General features: G+C 33.9%; 1 protein-coding gene across 3 annotated transcripts in view; it reads left to right on the forward strand.

The window, feature by feature from the left end:
* Positions 1-18,497, forward strand: part of LOC140437857 (protein prickle-like) — a 281,038-nt gene extending 262,541 nt beyond the window's left edge. For all 3 annotated transcript variants that reach the window (XM_072527636.1, XM_072527637.1, XM_072527635.1), the window contains 2 exons: positions 10,669-10,872; positions 14,716-18,497. In XM_072527636.1, the coding sequence (XP_072383737.1) occupies positions 10,669-10,872; positions 14,716-16,227 (1,716 nt within the window). In that variant the 3' untranslated portion in view covers positions 16,228-18,497. The remainder of the gene's footprint in view (positions 1-10,668; positions 10,873-14,715) is intronic.
* The last annotated feature ends 2,756 nt before the right edge of the window (positions 18,498-21,253 follow it).

Here is a 21,253-nt window from a genome sequence, read left to right on the forward strand (position 1 = left end):
AAGCTTCCAAAAAACTGTTGAGTGCAAGAATGCAGGGGAACACACCTATTGGAAGACCGAGAAAGCGATGGGTGGATGATGTATATGAGGATGCATAAAATCTTTTTGTCAGTAGATCGTGCTTGAGAATGGCTACATACCTTAACGAATGAAGAGGTTTGCTGTAGAGCCATATGGTGAATGGATGGATCTTCTTCGTACTTGATAGTTCGTTTACTAGTTTATCTTCTTCCACTATTTTGCTGTTATATAGATCTTTTTATTATTTTTTTGTACTTATTCTAATGTCCAAGCTTTTCCAATCTCTGTAGCGTTTGTCATTGTTGCTTCTCATTTTAGGCTATGGTTTTTTTTAACTGTCTCTACACGACATTTGCTTATTTTTCTGCTCCGTATTCCTTCCTTTCGTTATATGTCTATTTACTTTCTACATTTTTTTTGTGTTCAAATTCAATTACATTCTGTGGTATATCATTATTTTTTTTAGTAGTTCTTCAGCTGTTATGGTTAAAATATTTTTTAATTTTTTCCGTTTTTTATGTACGTCAAACATTGTATATTTTTCTTTAAAACTTCTTTAAGGGCAAGGGTCCTGTGATCCAATAGTTTTGAAACAGTCACTGGGAGTATGTTATCATTACTAGCAAAGAAAATACAATAAAGAAGTTTATGATGATTCTTAAGAATATTTAGACTAGATGATGTAATTGTCATGTTTTCATTAATTTTTCTAATATTTTTCTGCGGATACATCAAATAACGTAGATTTTCTTATTATAAGCCCATTTTTCAGTCTTCTCCGCTCCAAATGCACTACCGTGCGTATAGTCGAACAATTCAGTATAGCTGTTAAGGGAATGATCAAGGATTCCAATTTAAAGTTCCCATTATACGGTTTGTAAAGTTCGAAACTTTCGAGAGAAGTGGAATGGTGAAACGTTGAGCGTTAGTTGATGAGAGGTGCGGATTCTTAATGAAGAATGGGATCGGAGGTTCCGACCGTGGAAATGATGGCCATTCTGGACAGAATAGAGTTGTTAAATTTTATTGGAGAGTTGGTTTGAATACTAATGGGGAAAGTTTTCGGGGGTTTAACGTATTGCAGCCTTCTAGTATTAAAAATAGACCAAAGAATCTAGTGTATTTTAAAAGAGATTTACTCTTATTTCAAACCGAGTTTGGAATAAGTATACGGCAAGACGTTCTGTAGTCTTACAAGAGACTGAAAACTGCACCTTCAATTTAAATTCAACGCGAGTGCATCTCAACTTTTTCCGGAAGTTTAAAACAAGCCATTCTTTTCATTACAGCATATTCACTTAATGAGTCCTTAGAAATTTTTGCTGATTCCATAAAAATTAATTTCCAGTGCTTGAACTCTCCAGTTGCCACTTTTTTAAAGCATCCACTTTACTTTTGAATATTAATTTTATATATTCCCCAGCGGTTCTTTTGCCAGGAGTGAAAATTTGCTTTTTAATTATTGTTTTTCTTTTGTTTTGACTTTGCTTGTTCGACTCTTGGGATTTTCGGAAATAAAGTAGATGAGTGTGGATGATCGTTTAAAATTTCAGTTAATTGCTTTTATTAAAAAATATATATAAAAGAAAATATTTAATAACTTATAAATAATTTTGTCGGGTCAACTTTGAATTGTTCGTAAAATATTTTTGTTTGCGGTAAGTATATTAGTTTTCTAATTTTTATCAAGGATAAAAAGGAAAAGAAGTGGTTGCTGATGACATATCTGTTTCTCTAATGAGTGAAAAATATCCATATTTGTACATAGTTTCCCTATGTTCTCCATTGTTGCTTGTCGTATAATTCTTGCTCTAGTCATGTTTTTATTTCCTCGGTATGTTTTTAACTTCGTTTTGTAAATTGTGAAGTATTGTATGCACTCAGGTACTTGTTCTATGGTCTTTGTCTATTCTAGTGTGATTTAAGAGATCCATTTCTTAGTTTTTTATGATTTTAGTTCATTTTTTTTTATTCATTATTCAAATCTACGTGATAACCATACACACTAATCGACATGAAGCAGGTGACACAAATAGCTAAAATATAAAATTAAACTGATTAATCTGGTAATCATCTTAAAGAATATGTACATATTATACACATAGGACGAAATTTATGCTTCCCCATATGACCAAAAACATATTTTACTCTTTTGAGACCTCGATAAATTAATAAAATATCTGAAAATTGATACAGAAAAACTCCAGTCAATTTAAGAGGCACTCATATTTTAAATTCTTCTTCTTTACAGGCTTCTCAATCTTCTGCCGCATGGAATAATTGTTCTACATTTGATATCTGAGTCCATTCACGAATGTTTTCTAACCAAGAAACTTGTTTTCTTCCTACACCTCCACGGCCCTCTATTTTGCCTTTAAGGATCAGTTGTAGTATTCTATATCGATCTTCCCTTACTGCATGTCCCAAATAAGACATTTTCCAGTATTTAACAGTCTTTAGAAATTATCTATTTTTGTTGACCCTCCTTAGTACTTCCTCATTAGTTTTTCTTGCTTTCCAAGGTATCTTCAGCATCCGTCTATGTATCCACATTTTTAATGTTTCAATTCTGTTCATGCTTGATACTTTGATTGTCCACACTTCTGATATATACAAAAGTATAGACCAAATATAGCACTTGATATAACCATTCTTTTGTCTTAGCTCCAAATTGAAATGATTATTGCAAACAAATTTACAAAAATATTTTAAATACTCAACTGATTTTGTTTAATATTCATTTGAATTTAAATTGTTATTCATTTGCGAAATATTTATGTGGATCAAACTATTCATGGTGACTTTCGAACCCTATTGGTACTATTATAAACCATATTCACATAACTACTGTTCCCAGTAAAGTTGAAAAATAGAAAAATCTTCAGACACTTCTGGATTTTATTTTAATCTATCATAAAAAGTCATGGAATATGTCATGGGGATACTATATCGCCGACGCTGTTTACTAAACTCTTGGAATATACATATACAGTATTGCCCAAAATAAACAGTACTAAAACTGAAACATAGATGTCTCTTTGTGCGCGCTGTCAACTTAACTAGTATAGACATCAAGACATCAGTCAAGTAATCTTTTAACAATTAATTATTAAGGCCTAATTGTTAAAAATGGTGTTAAGTACAAAGGAGTCAGTATTTCTTGTAGAGCATTATTTTCGCTCATACGGAATCGGCTGACGTAATAGTGCAAGTCTGCAATACGTGTGTGATCAATTCACACACAGTACGGTTTAATCAACAGAGGTACATACAAATTTTAATACGCTTAATTCCTGATCTACGCCAATTTTGTCGTGCACATAATTTGGTATTTCGAGGCCAATTTTTCCAGCAGAATGGGGCAACTTGCCATACTGCTGTCGCAGTTCGTCAATTTCTTCAGGGACATTTTCCAAGCAAATTAATTTCACGATTTACTGACTTCCCCTATCCTGCACATTCTCCAGAATTAACATCTCCAGACGCATACATTTGGGGCATGGTTAAAACTGCCGTTTTTAATCGGGCACCACAAACCATCAATGAATTAAAGAATGCCGTTAGAGCCTTCTTCGCGGACTTGAGACAACCTTTATTCCATAACAATACGAGAAATCTGGAATATCGGTATGCTGTCTTGAGGGAAGGGTAGCTCATTTAGAACATGTTATAAAGTGTCAATAATATGTATTTTTTAAAACAATAAAATAATTGCAAGTTTAGTACTGTTTATTTTAGGCTATACTGTATTATAAATCTTGCTGAGAAAAGTATAAAAATAAATAGAGAAAATTTGATCCACATGAAGTTTGTAGATGATATTCTGCTAATAGCTGACCGGAGAGATGAGGTAAAGAAATTCATAATTGAGTTATATTTTTCTCGTTAGGAGGACTACAAATAAATATGTCTGAAATTCAAATAATAAATAAAGTCGTATAACGGTGAAAATATAGAAACAATAGCCAAAGTAAGTCAAAAATATCAAAGCTATTAGATTTTATATGTAGAGATATCTTCCAAATTAATCCCACCCTACACCATCATTGAGTTGCCGTCATACTATACAGTGCCTACAATGTTATAATATATATATATATATATATATATATATATATATATATATATATATATATATATATATATATATATACACTATGCGTAGCGTTCCTCAGGTCTTCTGTATACTTTATTTCTCCTGTCATCAGAAAATAGACAATATCTGGATTTATCGGTGGATAATATTCTTCTCAAATCTTCATTATCCCAAACAACATGTTCAAAAGAAAAATATAATCTTTGCCTTCTCTGCTCTCTGGTCAACGCTGGGCTAGTGGGTACCCTTCCAAGACGCAGGTCATTAGTCCTAGAGCCTTTTACGATCAATCATTTTAAAGGTTTGGCAATATACCATTGCATCTAACTGCGTAGAAAAAGAAACAATGTTAGCGAAAAAATAGAAAAAGTTACCCAAAAATGGTGTGAGTGACAAATTTTGAAAAATCGTATCTCGAATACTATGAATCCTAAAGACTTCTACAGAAGGTCACTTTGAAGAAGAAGGATAGTAATTTTTATTTCTGTAAAGCAGTGTCTATACATATACCACCGTGGAAAAAAGTTATGGCGCAAAAAAGAAAAATCGCGTATTTTCGTGTTTTTTTTTTGTTTCGTTTTTTGAATATAATTTTGTCAAAAAAAATTATTTTTGACTTAAAAGATGACATTTAGATAGAATTTTATTTTGAAAAACCTTTCTGTAGATGTATATGTACAAAAAGTGCATATAATTTACCCCTTTCTTTGAATTGCACCCATTTTAAGTGTAGCACTCCGCGGTTTTTTCATATTTCGGGGTCCATTTGAAACAATAAACCCCTTTAACGTTGTAGTTCACTTTCTAAGTATATAATCAATAGCATATTAGTGTACGAAGGCTCAAGAATCTGTCTTGATCAGGAGTTGTAACCTTTCTGCGGTATTGACCGGTTCTTCTTGAATTACTCGCGGTGACAGCAAAACGTTTAAAAAGTAACGATTGTAATGCCGTCAGATTCTGACAAATTATAATTTTCTTCCTGCTAGTGGTCCATTTTAAGGAAAAACACTAAATAAACTTCAAAACCTCCTTTTAACATCTAGCAAAACGTATTTCAAACCAAAATAAATTGGAACTAAATGAAGAACTGCTATCATGTTTTCAATTTACCTGAAAAAAAATATTAACAATATACCGGTATATATCTTTTAGGCCAATGACACACGAAGCGGTTTTCTAGATCAGTGACACCCGTAACGATTTAACCAAAGTCCACTTAGTTTAACCCGTTTGTTTAATCAAGACGAGAGTTTTCAGTTATTTCAGAAAGAAATAGAAAGATTTCACATAATGACGGTATTAGATTTTTGTTTCGATACAGTGCAGCGGCAAGCCGCTTATACGTATTTCGACCTCTTTAGGTCTCATCAGAGCGGTATATGCCACTGCTCTGAATCGAAACAAGATCTATCCCGTCGTAGACCAATAATTATCGAAATAACTATTTACAGACGTAAAAACGCCATCTAATAACAACAAGAGAAATCATACGATTTCCTACCTGGCGAAACTGAATTCAAATTTTTACCACTGTGCCTTCTACAACTTGCAAAGCAAACAGCTTGATTAATTACTCGGCTTACTTATTTACAGAAAGATTTCACTTTCAAAATTATTGTGATTTATTAAAATGAGGGATGAAGAAGAAGTATTGATGTTGACTCTTCTGTACTATCACTGGAAAAGAAGAAGTAAAACTCAAAGGATGTGGATACTCCCAATTATTCAAAGAAGAAAAGATAAAGTTCAGTAATTTATTCTATAAGTTGAGGAGCAATTTTTTAATTTTATTGCTGTCTTCTACTACTTCAGAAGCAAACATGTCGCAAATTTCCTTCCAGTATTGTTTTTTGATAATTATATCACTGTATTTTGATGTTTTCATGTCCACAAAGCGGGACGCTTTTCTACCTCCCTAATCAATTAATCAACATCTATTTTCGCATTTTCAGACAAAAATATTGAAGAAAAAAACAAACAAAAATTCAACAATTGTTAGCAAACCGCTTTCAGAAACCCGATAAGTGACTACTGCTAGTCAAGCTGTAGTCAAGTCTACCCATGTACTCAACATAGACAACCTCCCGATTCGATTGTACTTTTGGTCAAAACCGCCACGTCTATTATGGCCCTTAAGTAAAGATTTATCGGTTACGGAATAATTAGAAAAAGGAAAAATATTCAACGTTCCTGAATGCTATAGCAATTTAAAAAAAAATGCATAATAAGTATCATTCTCTCGTATAACCCACATTTAGCGTTTTATTAAAAAATAAACATAAAATCTTCCATAATTTGCAGAAATATTCTATGCGATGACAACGGGTGCATATCTAATTTCATTACTTTAAATTAAAAAACGAGATTAGTCCGATTCGACGTTTTTTTTCTCGTGGCTATATAACCGTTCCGCAATGTCTGTATTCCCAAAACGAAGCCATTTTCATTTGAATTAAAACGGGCGCCATTTGCATATTGTTAATTGGTTTTCATCGTATAAAGAATACGCGGACTACAGATTGGAGTTTTCTGCGGAAAATGCTAAGTTCGTAACACGAAAGAATAGTTTTTGTAATATATATTATATATTATAATATTGTACTTTGAGCTAATTTAAAGACAAAAAAACAATTTTAATTATAATCAAGTTCAATAAATTGATAAAAATAAAACATTAATTAATTCAATTAATATTCAAATATATTACAAAAACATTAATTATAGATGCTAAATTTTAAATCTATTATTTAAATTTTATCTCACGGTTTTCTCTGGGTTCTGAAATACCTTCAGCTTCTAATATGTAAAAATATGCAACAGGAGTATAAGGAAAATAAAAGAAATGGTAAATAAAAATTATTCAAATATATCGATCAAATACCTTGCAAAAATTTCATTACATATACAAAAAAAAATAATATCAAATATGTATATCCCTATGCCCTACTCTGACAAATTTGAAAACAAAACTGTGCAGTCCAAACTTAATCTTCTTTAATTATTTTCCTATACTAGCATTTTGAGCTTATAAACAATTACACAAACTTTCTGAAATTTTATTAACGATTCCGATTCAAAATTTCTCTGTGTGAGATTGTGTAAAATCAGGCAATGGATTCTGGCGTAGAACTCGTTCGCTAACTTTCTGTCTTAGATCTGCTACCAAAACCTAACAGAGATCTCTCGTACCAAAACAAACTCCTCCACCGTCTGGATACTGAGTTCTTCCAATGCAAGTATAAATAATTTGGTTCTACTTACAGATACTGTTGCTATCAAACCTGCTATACTCGTCTCACTCTGCATAAAATAAATTAAACTGCTTCCACTTAAACAGTTTCAATAATAAGATTGTTTTCATTTTTAACAAAAACTTTTTTTTAACCGGTAAAAACCTTTCGGTACATACCTCTCTTAACTTTGATGTTCGTTTTACGGCACAGCGAAAATAACTTAACTCTCTTAATAAGCTTCTAGCAATTCCCTTTCTCGAGCAATCACATTCTAGCATTTTCAAAAACACAAAATTCCATTTATTTAATTTCTATGAAATGCCCAAATTATACATTTTGGTTTTTTTTCCTTGCGCCTTCAACAAACAACTTTGCACAAATTAACTTTCTACCGGCTTCCGATAATAAAAGATCGTTCGTCGCTCTGAACTTTTTAAACATTGTTAAACCTTAATCGGTTTGTTCGAATTTTTGAAACGAAATCATATTCTATTTATCCTTAAATTTCTACCTAATCTATTTTCGATTACACTCTAATGTGTGCTCACTAAAATGTGTGTACGCAAACCACTTTAACCGGAAAGAATCTTTTGAATATGCACTGCTCACTTGCTTACATCTAGAAATACCAGAAATACAATCTTTGTCAAAATTTTTGTTGTTCTCTGGATTTCAAAAACTTTATGCGTATTTGTGAATCGTAACAATATATATCTATGTATAAACATAGAATGATTACTTTACTCATTAATAAATTTAATGGAGGCACTTGATCGAACATTAAGAGATTTACGCAGCAATCAGATTCTCTCTGGATGTGCGATGATTCTACTGGCTAAGATTTTCGCCAAACGTTACCACTAGATTAACAGCTGGTGGTGATATGCAAATAAAGTCGACAATTATCAAACTGAATTCCTCAATTCACTACATCTACCAGGATTACCTGCCACTCAATTTACTGCTCAAGGTTGTCTGGGTGGTAATGTTGCTACGACATATAAATCAGTCAAAATTTGCAACGGAGCAAGACTCGTTTTTAAACATTACGAAAAATTTCGAGAAATATATCCTTACGTCCATAAATTGTATTTAGGGTTATAAATTTGAATATAAATCACTCGTAGAAATAAAAACAAATCTCCTATCAAGTTTACTGGTTTCGAAATAATAAATATTTTTTTATAGTCTCCAATTCGAACAAAATCACAAAAGATTTGAAACTCGAAACATAAAACGAATTCCAAATATCGCATCCACTCAAATTTATCGACAAACCCTGTGACATTTCTATATATTTCAATATACTTGCTTCCACCTCCACGCGAGTACACATATGGCATTTTTTCATAAAGCAGTTGCACTAGTGCCTCCCGAATAATCGAAAAATGACAAGGTCTCGATATTTTACACGTATTCGAGAGCGTATGGTAAGAGACAGGCGAGAATAAGGACTGGATTTATGAGCATGGTTCCCTGGTCCTACCCTCCAGTTGGGGTGAGGGACATATTGTAACACTTGAAAGTTTTTGCCGTAATTTATGACCCCATTTATTGAAATTGCTACGTGATTTATGGGACTCATTGCATTGAGAAAAACTGTGCGAATATTTAATTGCCATCTACTATATAGCACGTATAGTTTTTTTATTTAAAAATATGAATGTAACAAGGTAAACAAAAAATACCTTTAATTCTATCAATTTATGTAAAAAAGTGAAAAAAATAATAAATATGTCAATGAAAATTAGTCTTATTTTTTTGTTCTTCGATGAAACAAAGGTCGCGGTCGATTTTTGGTACCGTTAAAGTAATGTAAAAAATCTACTCCCTTATCATCGACCTAGTGTCTTAATAATTATGTTCGTTTCTCCAATTATGTAATTTAAGGATCATCTGGCCTCATTATGTGGCTAGTTCCAACTACTTTATAGATGTTTTTCACTGATGATGATCTGATAAGATCGAAAATCTTCTGAAAATTTATAAATCCATTTTGGATCATTTGAAAAATTTTGAATAAAAATTGTAACCCATTTTACAAATGAATTTTCCTTTTAAAATTTAATTAAGAAAGCTCTATGACATACATTGATTTCGAAAAGGCCTTTGACAAAGTATAACATGAACCACTAAGACAAATTCTAATAAAGAAAAATATAGACAGCCGAGATATTCGAATTATATGCAACCTATATTGGAATCAAACAGCAAATGTGAAGGTTGAGGGTAGGCTAACAGAAGAAATTCAAATCCGTCGAGGAGTCAATAGCTTGTGAAGCTATTTGTGAATAAGCACTCGAGGAAGAAGATCTTGGTCTGATAATAAATGGTGAGACGATCAACAATATAAGGTATGCTGACGATACGGTTCTCCTAACGGGAACGCTAGTAGAACTACAACATCTCGTTCAAAGTCTCAATATATACTGTAACAGTTACGGCTTGAAAATTAATTTGAAAAAAACTAAATTTATGGTAATCACGAAATCAAAGAACATCAGAGCTAATCTTGTAATAGACAATACAACGATTGAGCGTGTGTCCTGTTATAAATATCTAGGTGCTTGGATCACAGACGATACTGATCAAACAAAAGAGATTAGATGTAGAATAGAAATCGCTAGATCAGTCTTTAATAGAATGCGCAAACTCTTTTGCAATCGTGATATCAATATAAAGTTACGAATACGAATGCTGCGGTGTTATGTCTTTTCTACCCTGTTGTATGGAGTAGAGGCTTGGACACTAAAACAGTTGACCACAAAAAACATCGAAGCTTTCGAGATGTGGAGCTATAGGCGCATTCTCAGAATATCATGGATAGACCGCGTCACTAACACGCAAGTACTCCAAACTGTAGACAAAAGATGCGAAATTCTAAATGAGATAAAAACTAGAAAGATGGAATACTTGGGGCACATTGTGAGAGGTGAAAAGTACGAACTTTTAAGAAATATCATGCAGGACAAAAGAAGTGTGGGAAGAAGAAAAATATCGTAGCTTCGTAATCTACGTGAATGGTTCGGGTGTAGTTCGATTGAACTTTTTAGGTGCGCTGCTAACAAAGTCGCAGTGGCCATGATGATTTCCAATCTCCGCTAGGAGTGGCACGAGAAGAAGAAGAAGAAGATGATGACATACAAGCGAGTTTAACAATTGTTTTAATTAAAAATTTTATATTAAAGTTACCCCCTTATGTGGATTTCGGAAAGCGTTATTTTAGATTTATACCGTATAATCGATCAATTTGATATTAGATTTAAAATAATTCGCTCTCAAATGAAGATCTAATGACTTCTATTTATTTTGCAGTGTGAAGAAACCCTCTCCGCAGGTGATATCGGAGTATTTGCTAGCCGTGCTGGCCCGAACACCTGCTGGCATCCGGCGTGTTTCACCTGCACCGTTTGCAGAGAGCTTCTTGTCGATCTCATTTACTTCTACAGGGAGGGTCGACTGTATTGCGGGAGGCATCACGCAGAAACCATTAAACCTAGATGTTCCGCTTGCGACGAGGTATTTGATTTTATTACAGCATATCCTAGTATAGTATAGAATATGTTCTATGTGTAGCAGATTACTTATATATTTCCATAAACTTTGAATTTTTGTTTGCGATAAATCATTCAAATCACGATACATTTTGTGGTAGGAGCATTTTAAAATTTGTTTATTTGGTCAAAAACACAATAGACTTAGGTATTTTAAAGTTAACTTTAAGCTGTTTAACACAAACTATTCTTGTCATTTCGTCGATATTAAGATTTAAAGGACGTTTTCCCAACTGTAGACTAGTTAATGTAGTGTCTAACATGTAACAGAGGAAAAAGAAGGTGAAATGAAAGAAAACTTCTCTGATAAATTAAACACTTAATATAGTCAAAGCCAGTACATGCTTTGAACGAAAAAAATATACAGGAGGATTGTTTAATTCTTCTTCCTTTTTGTATGTAGGCTTTAAAGCCGGTTTCTTCTTCAATATTAGCATCCTAAATTGTTTAAACTATCGCACCATCTTTTTCTTGGTCTGCCAATACTTCTTCGTACGTCTTGGTCTACCCATTTGGTGACTTGTCTCATGCTATTCGTACTATCCTATCCTCTGCCTTTCTACTAATACGTTCGTTCCACCCCTGTTTCTGTTTTGTCGCCCATCCATTTATGTCTTCTATATTGCACGCTCTTCTTATGTTTTCGCTTCCTTCCGTATCCAACAGACTTTTCCCTGATATTCGTCGGAGTATTTTCATCTTTGTTGTTTCTAGTAGTCGTCTCGTTTTAGATGTGGCAGGTCTTGTCTCCGCTGTGTATGTTAATATAGGCCTAATTGCTGCTTTATAGTTTCTTGTTTTTGTGTTTTGTCTTAGGTGTTTGTTCTTCCAGATTGTGTCATTAAGAGATCCCGCCGCTTTACCTGCTTTTAAGCTTTGTTGTCGTACTTCTTCTTCAACATCTCCGTAACTAGTTATATCTATTCCCAGATATCTCAACCTTGCTTCCTGCTTTATTATTTTCGCATCAATTTCAATTTTACATCGTAGTGGGTTAAGATGTCATACATTTGGTTTTTTCTGTTGATATTATCATATTGTATTTTTCGGCTGTTGTATTGAAGATGTGTTAATCTTTGGAGCCCGTCTTCTGTCGAGCTGTCGTAATACTGCTTATATTATTACCATTCGTCCATTATTATATTAAAGAGAAGTGGGTTTAACGAGTCACCCTGTCTGACTCCGCTTTGTACTGGTATACAGTGTGTTAGTTTTCCATTTATCCTTTGCCTGTATTCGATTATATAAAAAGATTTTTTCGATAGTTTGTATAATATTGATTGGTACGTTTCTTTTATACAGTAGGTGTAAGACGTCTTCGACTTGGATGCGATTAAAAGCCTTTGTCAGGTCTATAAAACATATATATGCTGGTTTATTGTACCTGATGGCCTTTTCTGTGATTTGTTTTAGTACAAATACGGCGTCTACGTAGGATTTTCCGGATCTGAATCCTTGTTGATCATCTGATAAAGATGTCAGTTTATTGATTTTGTTGGTTAGGACTTTTGGCGGTGTTCAGTAGATTTATATATACCTCTATAACTGTTGAGGTCTTCTTTATCTCCTTTCTTGAACATTGGTATCATGCATTATGCTGTTTCTCCAGGATTGTTCAATTCAAACCGTTTAATTCAAATTTGTTCTGTATAGATAAGGAACAAAACAACTTGATAGAACAACATGGAATACTAAGAAGATGTATAAAACATTTAAAGTAGAAACTTGAAGTAGGAAGGAAGGAGGCAAACCATGAAATATACTATTGAATCAAGCAGACAACAGAGAAAAAAAGAAAAGAGCAAAAATGAAAGGTAGCCCCAAAAAAGACACAAGAGAGATACATATGAGCATGGAATGTAAGAACCCTTTACGAAACTGGCAAATTGGAGCAAGTAAGCCAAGGGAAAAGTATTGATGCGAATACAAAAACTGTAAATATAACTTAAATAAACGATAATAGAAACATGATGACGAAACTATCACGAAAGAGGACAATGAATCAAACATACAAAAAATAGATAGAAAAAGAAAGAATCAAGAAGAAAAATAGAGGAATAGAAAATAAAACTAGCAACCCGGAACGTTCAAACATTGTTGAGACCAGGAAAAAATATAAAAGGTAGCAAGAAAAACGCAAAGATACAAAATCGACATACTAGCACTACAAGAAGGAAGATGAAAGGGAGAAGGAAAAATTAAAAAGAAAAATTACACAATATTCTGCTCAGGAGAAAACAAGCAAGAGAAAAATAGTACAGCATGTATGGTCAACAATAAGATAAGAAACAAAGTTATAGAATTCAAAGCTATAAATGGACGAATGCCATTTATAAAAATAGAAAAAAACTCATGACTAGACAAACGATAATGGAAGAAAATTATGCCACCTAGCAGTAATACCAAATAGTAATATCATAAGCACAAACTTTAAGCAAAGAATAGAACATAAAGTAATAATGCGAATATCTGGCACAACAGATCGCAATTAGATAGATCACATAGGATATGTGAATACTAATATTAATATTCAAAAAATGGAAAACAATAGTGGATGACGTCAGATCATATAAAGGAGCAAACGTGGACACGGACTATTGTCTAGTAATATGCCTCTCATAGATAAAGATGAAGAAATATTAAGAATATTCTAAAGGAAAATCTTAGAAGAATTATGCGCCCGATTAGAATGCAAATGAAAAAATGAGAAGAAGAATGAATCATGAAATAAGAGACATAATGAGGGAGAAGACACTAATTTATTAAAACCCAGAGACTGAGATGACTGGGAGACATAAAGTTAATGAAAAACGACCTACTGATTAAGAAGGTCGCCAGATGAAAGGCAGAAAATGAAAGACTAAGGGGAACCTAAAGAGGTGGGAAGACCAGGTCATGAGAGATACCAAAATCATGAAAATGAGAAACTGCAAGGACCTATGTACAGATCGAAATATCGAAAGTGGAAGAAATTTGTATTGTAATGAAAGCCAAGTCATACAACAAATTTTAACAGTACATAAGAATTAATGCGGAGTAGTAAGGCACCGGGATCAGATGAACAAGGGGAAGACCAAAGCTGAGAAATAAGGAACAAATAGAAAAAAATATCATAATTTATCGTTAATTTAATTTTAAATTAACAACATTAAATCTTTTTTGAATTAGTCTTTTTTTTATCAAATAAACATCTCATAATAACCTTTGCAATAGTTTATTTTACAGTTTCGTTTATATTATTACCCTCCAGACATATTGTTAAAAACCGTTGTAGCCTATATCGCTGGTGCCTACAAAGAAAATAACTCTTAATTATTTTCCCGGGAACATATAACTCTTTCAATGTCGATGAAACTAATTATTTTTATCTGTATGTCCGCAAAGACTATACGGTGAATAATATGGTATACACCGGTGAAGCCTATAACTCCCAGTCTGCTGCGAACAGAATTTTTCTCGATAAATATCAGCGCAAAAACTATTTTCAACTAAGTACTCGCGAAGATTATAACTTCTAAAATATTTGTCACGAAAAACATTCGTCACACAAACATAAGGGGAATTCTTTTCGTTGACACTTTATTAAGGGTTATAATTTTCGCTGGCACAATTACAAATGGATAATATTCTTCGCTGAATTTATTGAAAATTATACGATTCGCCGTGTTATTTGGAGTTCTACTCTTCTGGTATATGCTAGATAACTTTTTTTGATCTAATAGTTTTATTCGACGTATATCTGAAAAAAAAAATATTTTTTAAACAATAGTAATGACACAAATTAATCTTAATATTTATTTTGTTTTAGATTATCCTCGCCGACGAATGCACCGAAGCGGAAGGTCGCGCGTGGCACATGAAACACTTCTCTTGCTCAGAATGCGAAAGACAGCTCGGAGGACAAAGGTATATCATGAGAGACGGAAGGCCATACTGTCTACATTGTTTCGACGCCATGTTCGCCGAATACTGCGACTCATGCGGCGAACCAATCGGTGTGGATCAAGGTCAAATGTCTCACGAGGGTCAACACTGGCATGCCACTGAAAGTTGTTTTTGCTGCCATACGTGCCACACATCTCTTCTAGGAAGACCTTTTCTGCCTAGAAGGGGCGCTATTTACTGCTCTATAGCGTGTAGTAAAGGCGAGCCACCTACACCCAGTGACTCCTCTGGTCCTAATACTAGAGTACCAAGGCAGCCTCTAAAAAACAGACCACCTAGGCCTCCTTCACCGAATGAAAGTAGTACGCCACCGCAATCTCCTTCTACGAGACGACATCTACCACCCAGATCTCCTACAGCTTCGTCTCCTTCTTCTCCCCCCGGGCAATATGTAAATAGATCTCCTACTACCACAAGGTCGCCTAAAATGGGTCGAAGAGCCTTGCAAAGATCACCCAAACCAGTTTCTATACCTAGCACTCCCACTTTATCTGACAACGGAACTACTACCTCACAAAACGATCCAATAAACGAAGAAGTAATTTCTAAAGGCTTACCTGTACTGTCGCCAAGTTGCCGAGGTTTAGATAGGGTATTGTTAGAAAGAAATTTAGAACGTCTTCTTACAGAAAGAGGTAACCAAGGGCATTCACCAGATCTTGAAAAGTTATTACTAGCCAGAGATAGAAGCCGAGAACCACTACATTTAGCCGATTTGAGTATCGATGACTGGACATCTCGTTCTGTTTCAGACAATAAAAAAGAAGAATCTGATAAACAAAGTAGTAATGCCGAAGAAAAAGATTCCAATACGAGCAATGCCGATCAAACACCACAACACGCGTCTTCCATGCCAGAGTTAGCACTTCCAGGAGGATCTAGCGATACTGGCAATTCAGCCACCCCGGGATCTCCAAGCAAAAAAGGAAAAGGATCACTTAGTGTACGATTTCAAGGTGATAACGAAGCTTTCGAGGCAGACGAGAACGACAACGCAAGCTTAGAAGCATCTAGGAAGTTCCCGAGATCTAGGAGTTACTCAGGTAGGTCAAAACATGGAGGTGACAGTCTACCGCGGAAAGGAAAATCAAGGAAGGCTTCCTGCTCAATTCCACAAGCTGGATGTTCAACTTCCAAATCAAGAGAAAGAGACGACGACACAGAAAGTTACTGCTCAACGTGCTCCTCCAGTTCTTCCAGCGACGATCTCGATTACCAATTACCACCACGAAGAGCCTACGGTGGTGTTCGAATATCCTACGTTCCTAATGATACTCTTGCCATAGCTAGACGGAGACAAGCTACCATTCAGAAATCGCCGAGTAAGAAGGGAGTTTCGATTGACGACAAGGATAAGAACTGCATCATATCGTGATTTTGGACAATAAAAAGTCGATGGTACGAGAAGAATCGTGCCTAGGACGAGGCAATTTGAGCTTACAATATTGACACGATGAAATATTTGTCATATCTATAGAAATTTCAATGGTTTTACAGCATTTGTATTACAAATTCACATAAAAGCTGCCATCAAATAGCTGTTGATTCCATATAGTAGCTTTTTTTAAATCTTAACAATGTTTTTATAAACTTTCCAAATTTTCGTGAAAAAAAAAAGGCAAATGAAAAAATGAAATTTCCTGTACAGGCGCATTTGTGAAGATAGGCAAATTACCTAAAATACTTCAGATATAAAAATCAAAGAAAAAATCGACGAGGTTTAAAATCGTTAAAGGCAAAATCCATAATTAAATTCTGCGTGAATGGTTTGAACAGACGTCAATAATGTTTTTGATACCCGGGCAGTCTGGTTACAAAAGCAAACAAGGCAATGCACTAACTTTTAATGAAAAGGTAGATATTCTTGCCACGAAAAAGTTGTCTAACCAAAACTTTTTATATTTTATACAAAATAACACATTTTTATTGTTGACATAGTTTTTAAATTTGAATTTGCAACCAATTTGTGTTACAGCTAATAAAATTAGATTTTTAAATGAATATTGGTTAATTTTAAACGATAATGTTGATTTAATATTCAGAATTGAAAACATTTCTTTACAAACATACTTCGAACCGAAACAAGAATACGGCAAATCAAAATTGTGAAGATTTGAAAACTTAGTCGTGGAAACGAATTTCCAAAATTCAATACAATGGAGTTGCTTGTGTTTAAAATATGCTTCCTGGAAATCCTGAAATCTCGTAGTAATTGAATTTTAAAGACTTAAAATGAATGCTTGTCGAAAACGTATTGAACGTCTATAGCCGTTTTGTTTTTTACTTTTTTTTTTTTTAAATGGCTTTCCTAATAAAAAAGTACAGAAATGATTTTTTTTTCATTTGCCATTTTTTGTACATTTGTCTTATACAGGATTGTTAATAAAGATTAGCTATTTGCGGTTGCGAACGATTTGCAGAAACTATAAATGTATAGGTATATTGATTTTTTGCTCAAATAATTTATATTCCTACATTATAATTTGGCGGTACCAATTCTTTATGAACCAACCTGTATATTTTTGTTTATTCGTGTTTTTATATTATTTTCGAGTCAAAATAATTTCTAGAAGCAGCTAACATTGTGTCATATGCAAAAATACTCAATATATTCGTTGCCTTCCACACCTCAATGATGGCAAAAGAATTTTTTTATAACCATTGTCGAAAATATGGATCATTGTTAATAAAAATCATTAATTTAAGCAAATATTTCATTACTTCTCAATCATAACAAGCCTTCCTTCCGTCCACATTCTCGGAAATATACTACTCGACAAGTTGCCATACAAATGCATCATTGGTTTCATACTTACCTCTACAAACACTCTTCCTACCTTACCCATCTGTTTCTATATAAAGCTATAGCTAAGTAAGTAGTCCTTGTGGTTACCTCATTCCATCGTTGGAAGAACGCGAAGGAGGTCATCCCCCGATTCTATCGATCACCACCCTTTAGTCACTATCTCACACATCTTCATGTACTTCCTCATATATACTTGTCTCCATGTGCTCTCTTCGTATACAATTACAATAAGCCGTTTGGTGTAATTGTATGAAGTTACGGTGTTTTGAATACCTCGAGTTTCTTTTTTTATTTCTTAAATTTACTTGATATAAGGATATTTGACATCTGCACTTTTACAAGAAAAATAAATACTTCACCAGAAGCGAATACTTTTGCGATCTTTTGTATATTCTTAATAATAACAATGAAACTGCAATTTAAATGCTTAAAAACAGGGTAAACGCCCTTCGCCCTTCGCAATCGCCCTTTTTCTTTAACAATTCGTACATATTTTCGACAAAAAATTTTCCCCTCTTGCTATCATACCCAATTTGCCAAAAATGTAATATGCAATATGTATTCAGGGTACATACTGTCCAAAATAAAAAATTAGATGCCTTGATATATCTTATGTACTTATCTACGCTTCAAAATATAAATTATTATACATATATATTATACGTGTGTTTTATATCATTGTACAAAGTAGGATCCGATTTTATTGATACTCTACAATCATACGTAGAAATGTACGTATTGTACATTATTTCCTATTAGAAATTTTAATATAATTACTGTTTTTAATTTTGTAAATTGTAAATAATTTTTGGTTTATATTAAATGTAAAACAACTGTGTTATTTATTCTGCCTACTTATTTCTACCACTTACACCTAAAAAGATAATCAAAATCCTAATCATATCAAATAAAAAAAAAACGAGAAACGAAGAATTCAAAACGTGTGGAGCATTCCGAAAATGGCACAGAAGAAGTATAGTTTTATTAACACAAAATACAATTAGGTATATGTAAACTTAAATATAAGTATTTGATCTTTTTTAATTTGCTTAATCTATTTGAAATATTTCAATTTAAAAACAAATCCATTTTCACTTTATAATGTGATTAAACAATAGACGTATAACATAGAACGAGCATAACGGCCGCGCGTACTGACGACAAGGTCTCTTGGGGTTTGATTTGTCTTTCTCTAGCGCATTGAAACTCTTTACCCCTCTCACCCCCACCAAAAAGAGACGCTACTATACTTACTTGATGTAAAACAGAGACAAAAATCTCTTGGGGTTGTTTGATTTGTCTCTCTCTAGCGCATTGAAACTCTTTACTCCCTCTCACCCCCACCAAAAAGAGACGCTACTATACTTACTTGATGTAAAACAGAGACAAAACCAACATCAAAAAAAATGATGTTGTCGTCACTTGGCTCTACAGTCTGTACAGTATATGCTAAGTTATATACTTATCGTACGTCTATGGATTAAATATAAATATGAAATAAGATTAAATGCAGAGCTGGGACAATATTTGACGTTTGACAGATTGTCACTATCAATAGACTGGCAGAACTAAGAACTAAGCATGATTTTTGTGATTTACAAAAAAAATATGGCACTTTATACAGCTATTTTTTACATTATGCAATTTTCATGTTATGTAAGACAGATTATGCAACTGCGCATGACCACGCCATATTTCAAAAGCAATATCTGCGCTGAGAAAAATTAGAACGTGTTTTACTTTTCATGCTATTTTGATGCAAGTTTTTGTCAAAATTCTTGTTGGCAATATCACAAAATAATTTATAGTTTTGAATAAAACAACCTTATTGTGTAGTGTAAATGTTATTTATTGGATGTAATAATTTATTATTTATATCTGAATATATTTAATGCTGGACTAAAATTTCCAAGTGAAATATCAAAAGTTAGTGTTTTGATATTATTTCTTCTGTTGGCAACAATGAAAATGGTACATAAAAATTGCTGTGATGTACACAGAGAATATATAAGAAGGACTTGCATGGCCTAGATGTAAAGCACCTTTAAGCGATCAAAGAGCCGATGTAAATGAATTAATAGACCCGAAAATACTTCGAAAAACATACATGGATTAATTATCTAAAGAAGTTATATACAAAGAAATAGCAAATGTTGAAATCACAAGCACCTTAAACGAAGAAATTCACATAAGCAAGCTTGCCCTTCCCATTGGTCATTTAGGTCACGTGGTCCATAGACTTGGCCCATTAAAAAGAGATACGGACTCATTTGCGTCAGTATTCTCTGCCGCACTGGGGGAACGAGTCTGTCTTACAGCGCTCAGTCTATTTGTATTATATGTCTGTGCGCCCACTCATATTTAACCTACAAAATTGAAGGAACCAGCCTTCTACTCTTGATACTAAAAAACTATAGGAGAGTGAGATGCTTCTTGTGCCTCACCGTTGGTCAATCTATCAACACTTCCGATCTTTTTATCTTGACGTGGTGTGTCCCCAGTTAACAGTGTCCAATCACCATCTGCATCTCTTCAACTCTCTATCAAAAGCTAATAATCTATACGAAAGCCTCGTACTAATGTCCAATTTCCATCTCGTTTTATCATTCTATAGATCGTTTCTAGTTCTTATTGGCTTCATTCCAGCTTTTCCTTGATCTTTCTGCTATGCACCTAGCGTCTACTTTTCATGTGGCTAATTCCAAATGTCTACTCAGAAAAAATTTTTAACGAGGCTCTTTACGGAATAGACGAAGGCATCCTTCTAAATGGTGAAAGAGTAAACAATGTTAGATATGCCGACGACACCATGGTGATAGCAGATAGTTTAGAGGGACTTCAGAGGCTAATGGACAGAATAAACGAGTACAGTCAACAGTACGGACTAAACATTAATACCCACAAAACCAAACAAATGATTGTCAGCAAGGAGAATATAAATGGGGCTCATCTATACATTAATGGGACGCAGATAGAGCGAGTAAAACAGTATTGCTACCTGGGAACTATTATAAACGAACAGTGGAGCAATGTACAGGAAATAAAGTGCCGCATAGGAAAGGCAAGAACGGCCTTTAACAAAATGAGCGCCATCTTCAAAAGTCACAACATATCCCTGGATACAAAAATGAGACATTTGAGATGCTATGTTTTCTCTGTGTTGTTGTACGGGGCGGAGGCATGGACGCTTACAGACACCACTATTAAAAAACTTGAAGCATTTGAGATGTGGCTTTATAGACGAATGCTGAGAATATCATGGACAGCAAGGATCACGAACAACGAAGTTCTAGAAAAAATGAAGAAGGAACCAGAGATTGTGTTTACGATCAAACGCATAAAATTGCAATATCTGGGACACGTTATGAGAAATCAGCACCGTTACTCCCTGCTGCAGTCTATATTGCAAGGTAAAGTCAAAGGTAAGCGAGGACCCGGTAGAAGGAGAATATCATGGCTACGGAATTTAAGAACATGGTTTAAGAAAACCTCAACGGAGCTGTTTCGAGCCGCAGCGAGCAAGGTCATGATTGCCAATATGATTTCCAACATCCGAAACGGATAGGAACCAGAAGAAGAAGAATTCCAAATACTG

Source organism: Diabrotica undecimpunctata, chromosome 3, assembly GCF_040954645.1.
Source record: "Diabrotica undecimpunctata isolate CICGRU chromosome 3, icDiaUnde3, whole genome shotgun sequence".
Classification (NCBI taxonomy): Eukaryota; Metazoa; Arthropoda; class Insecta; order Coleoptera; family Chrysomelidae; genus Diabrotica; species Diabrotica undecimpunctata.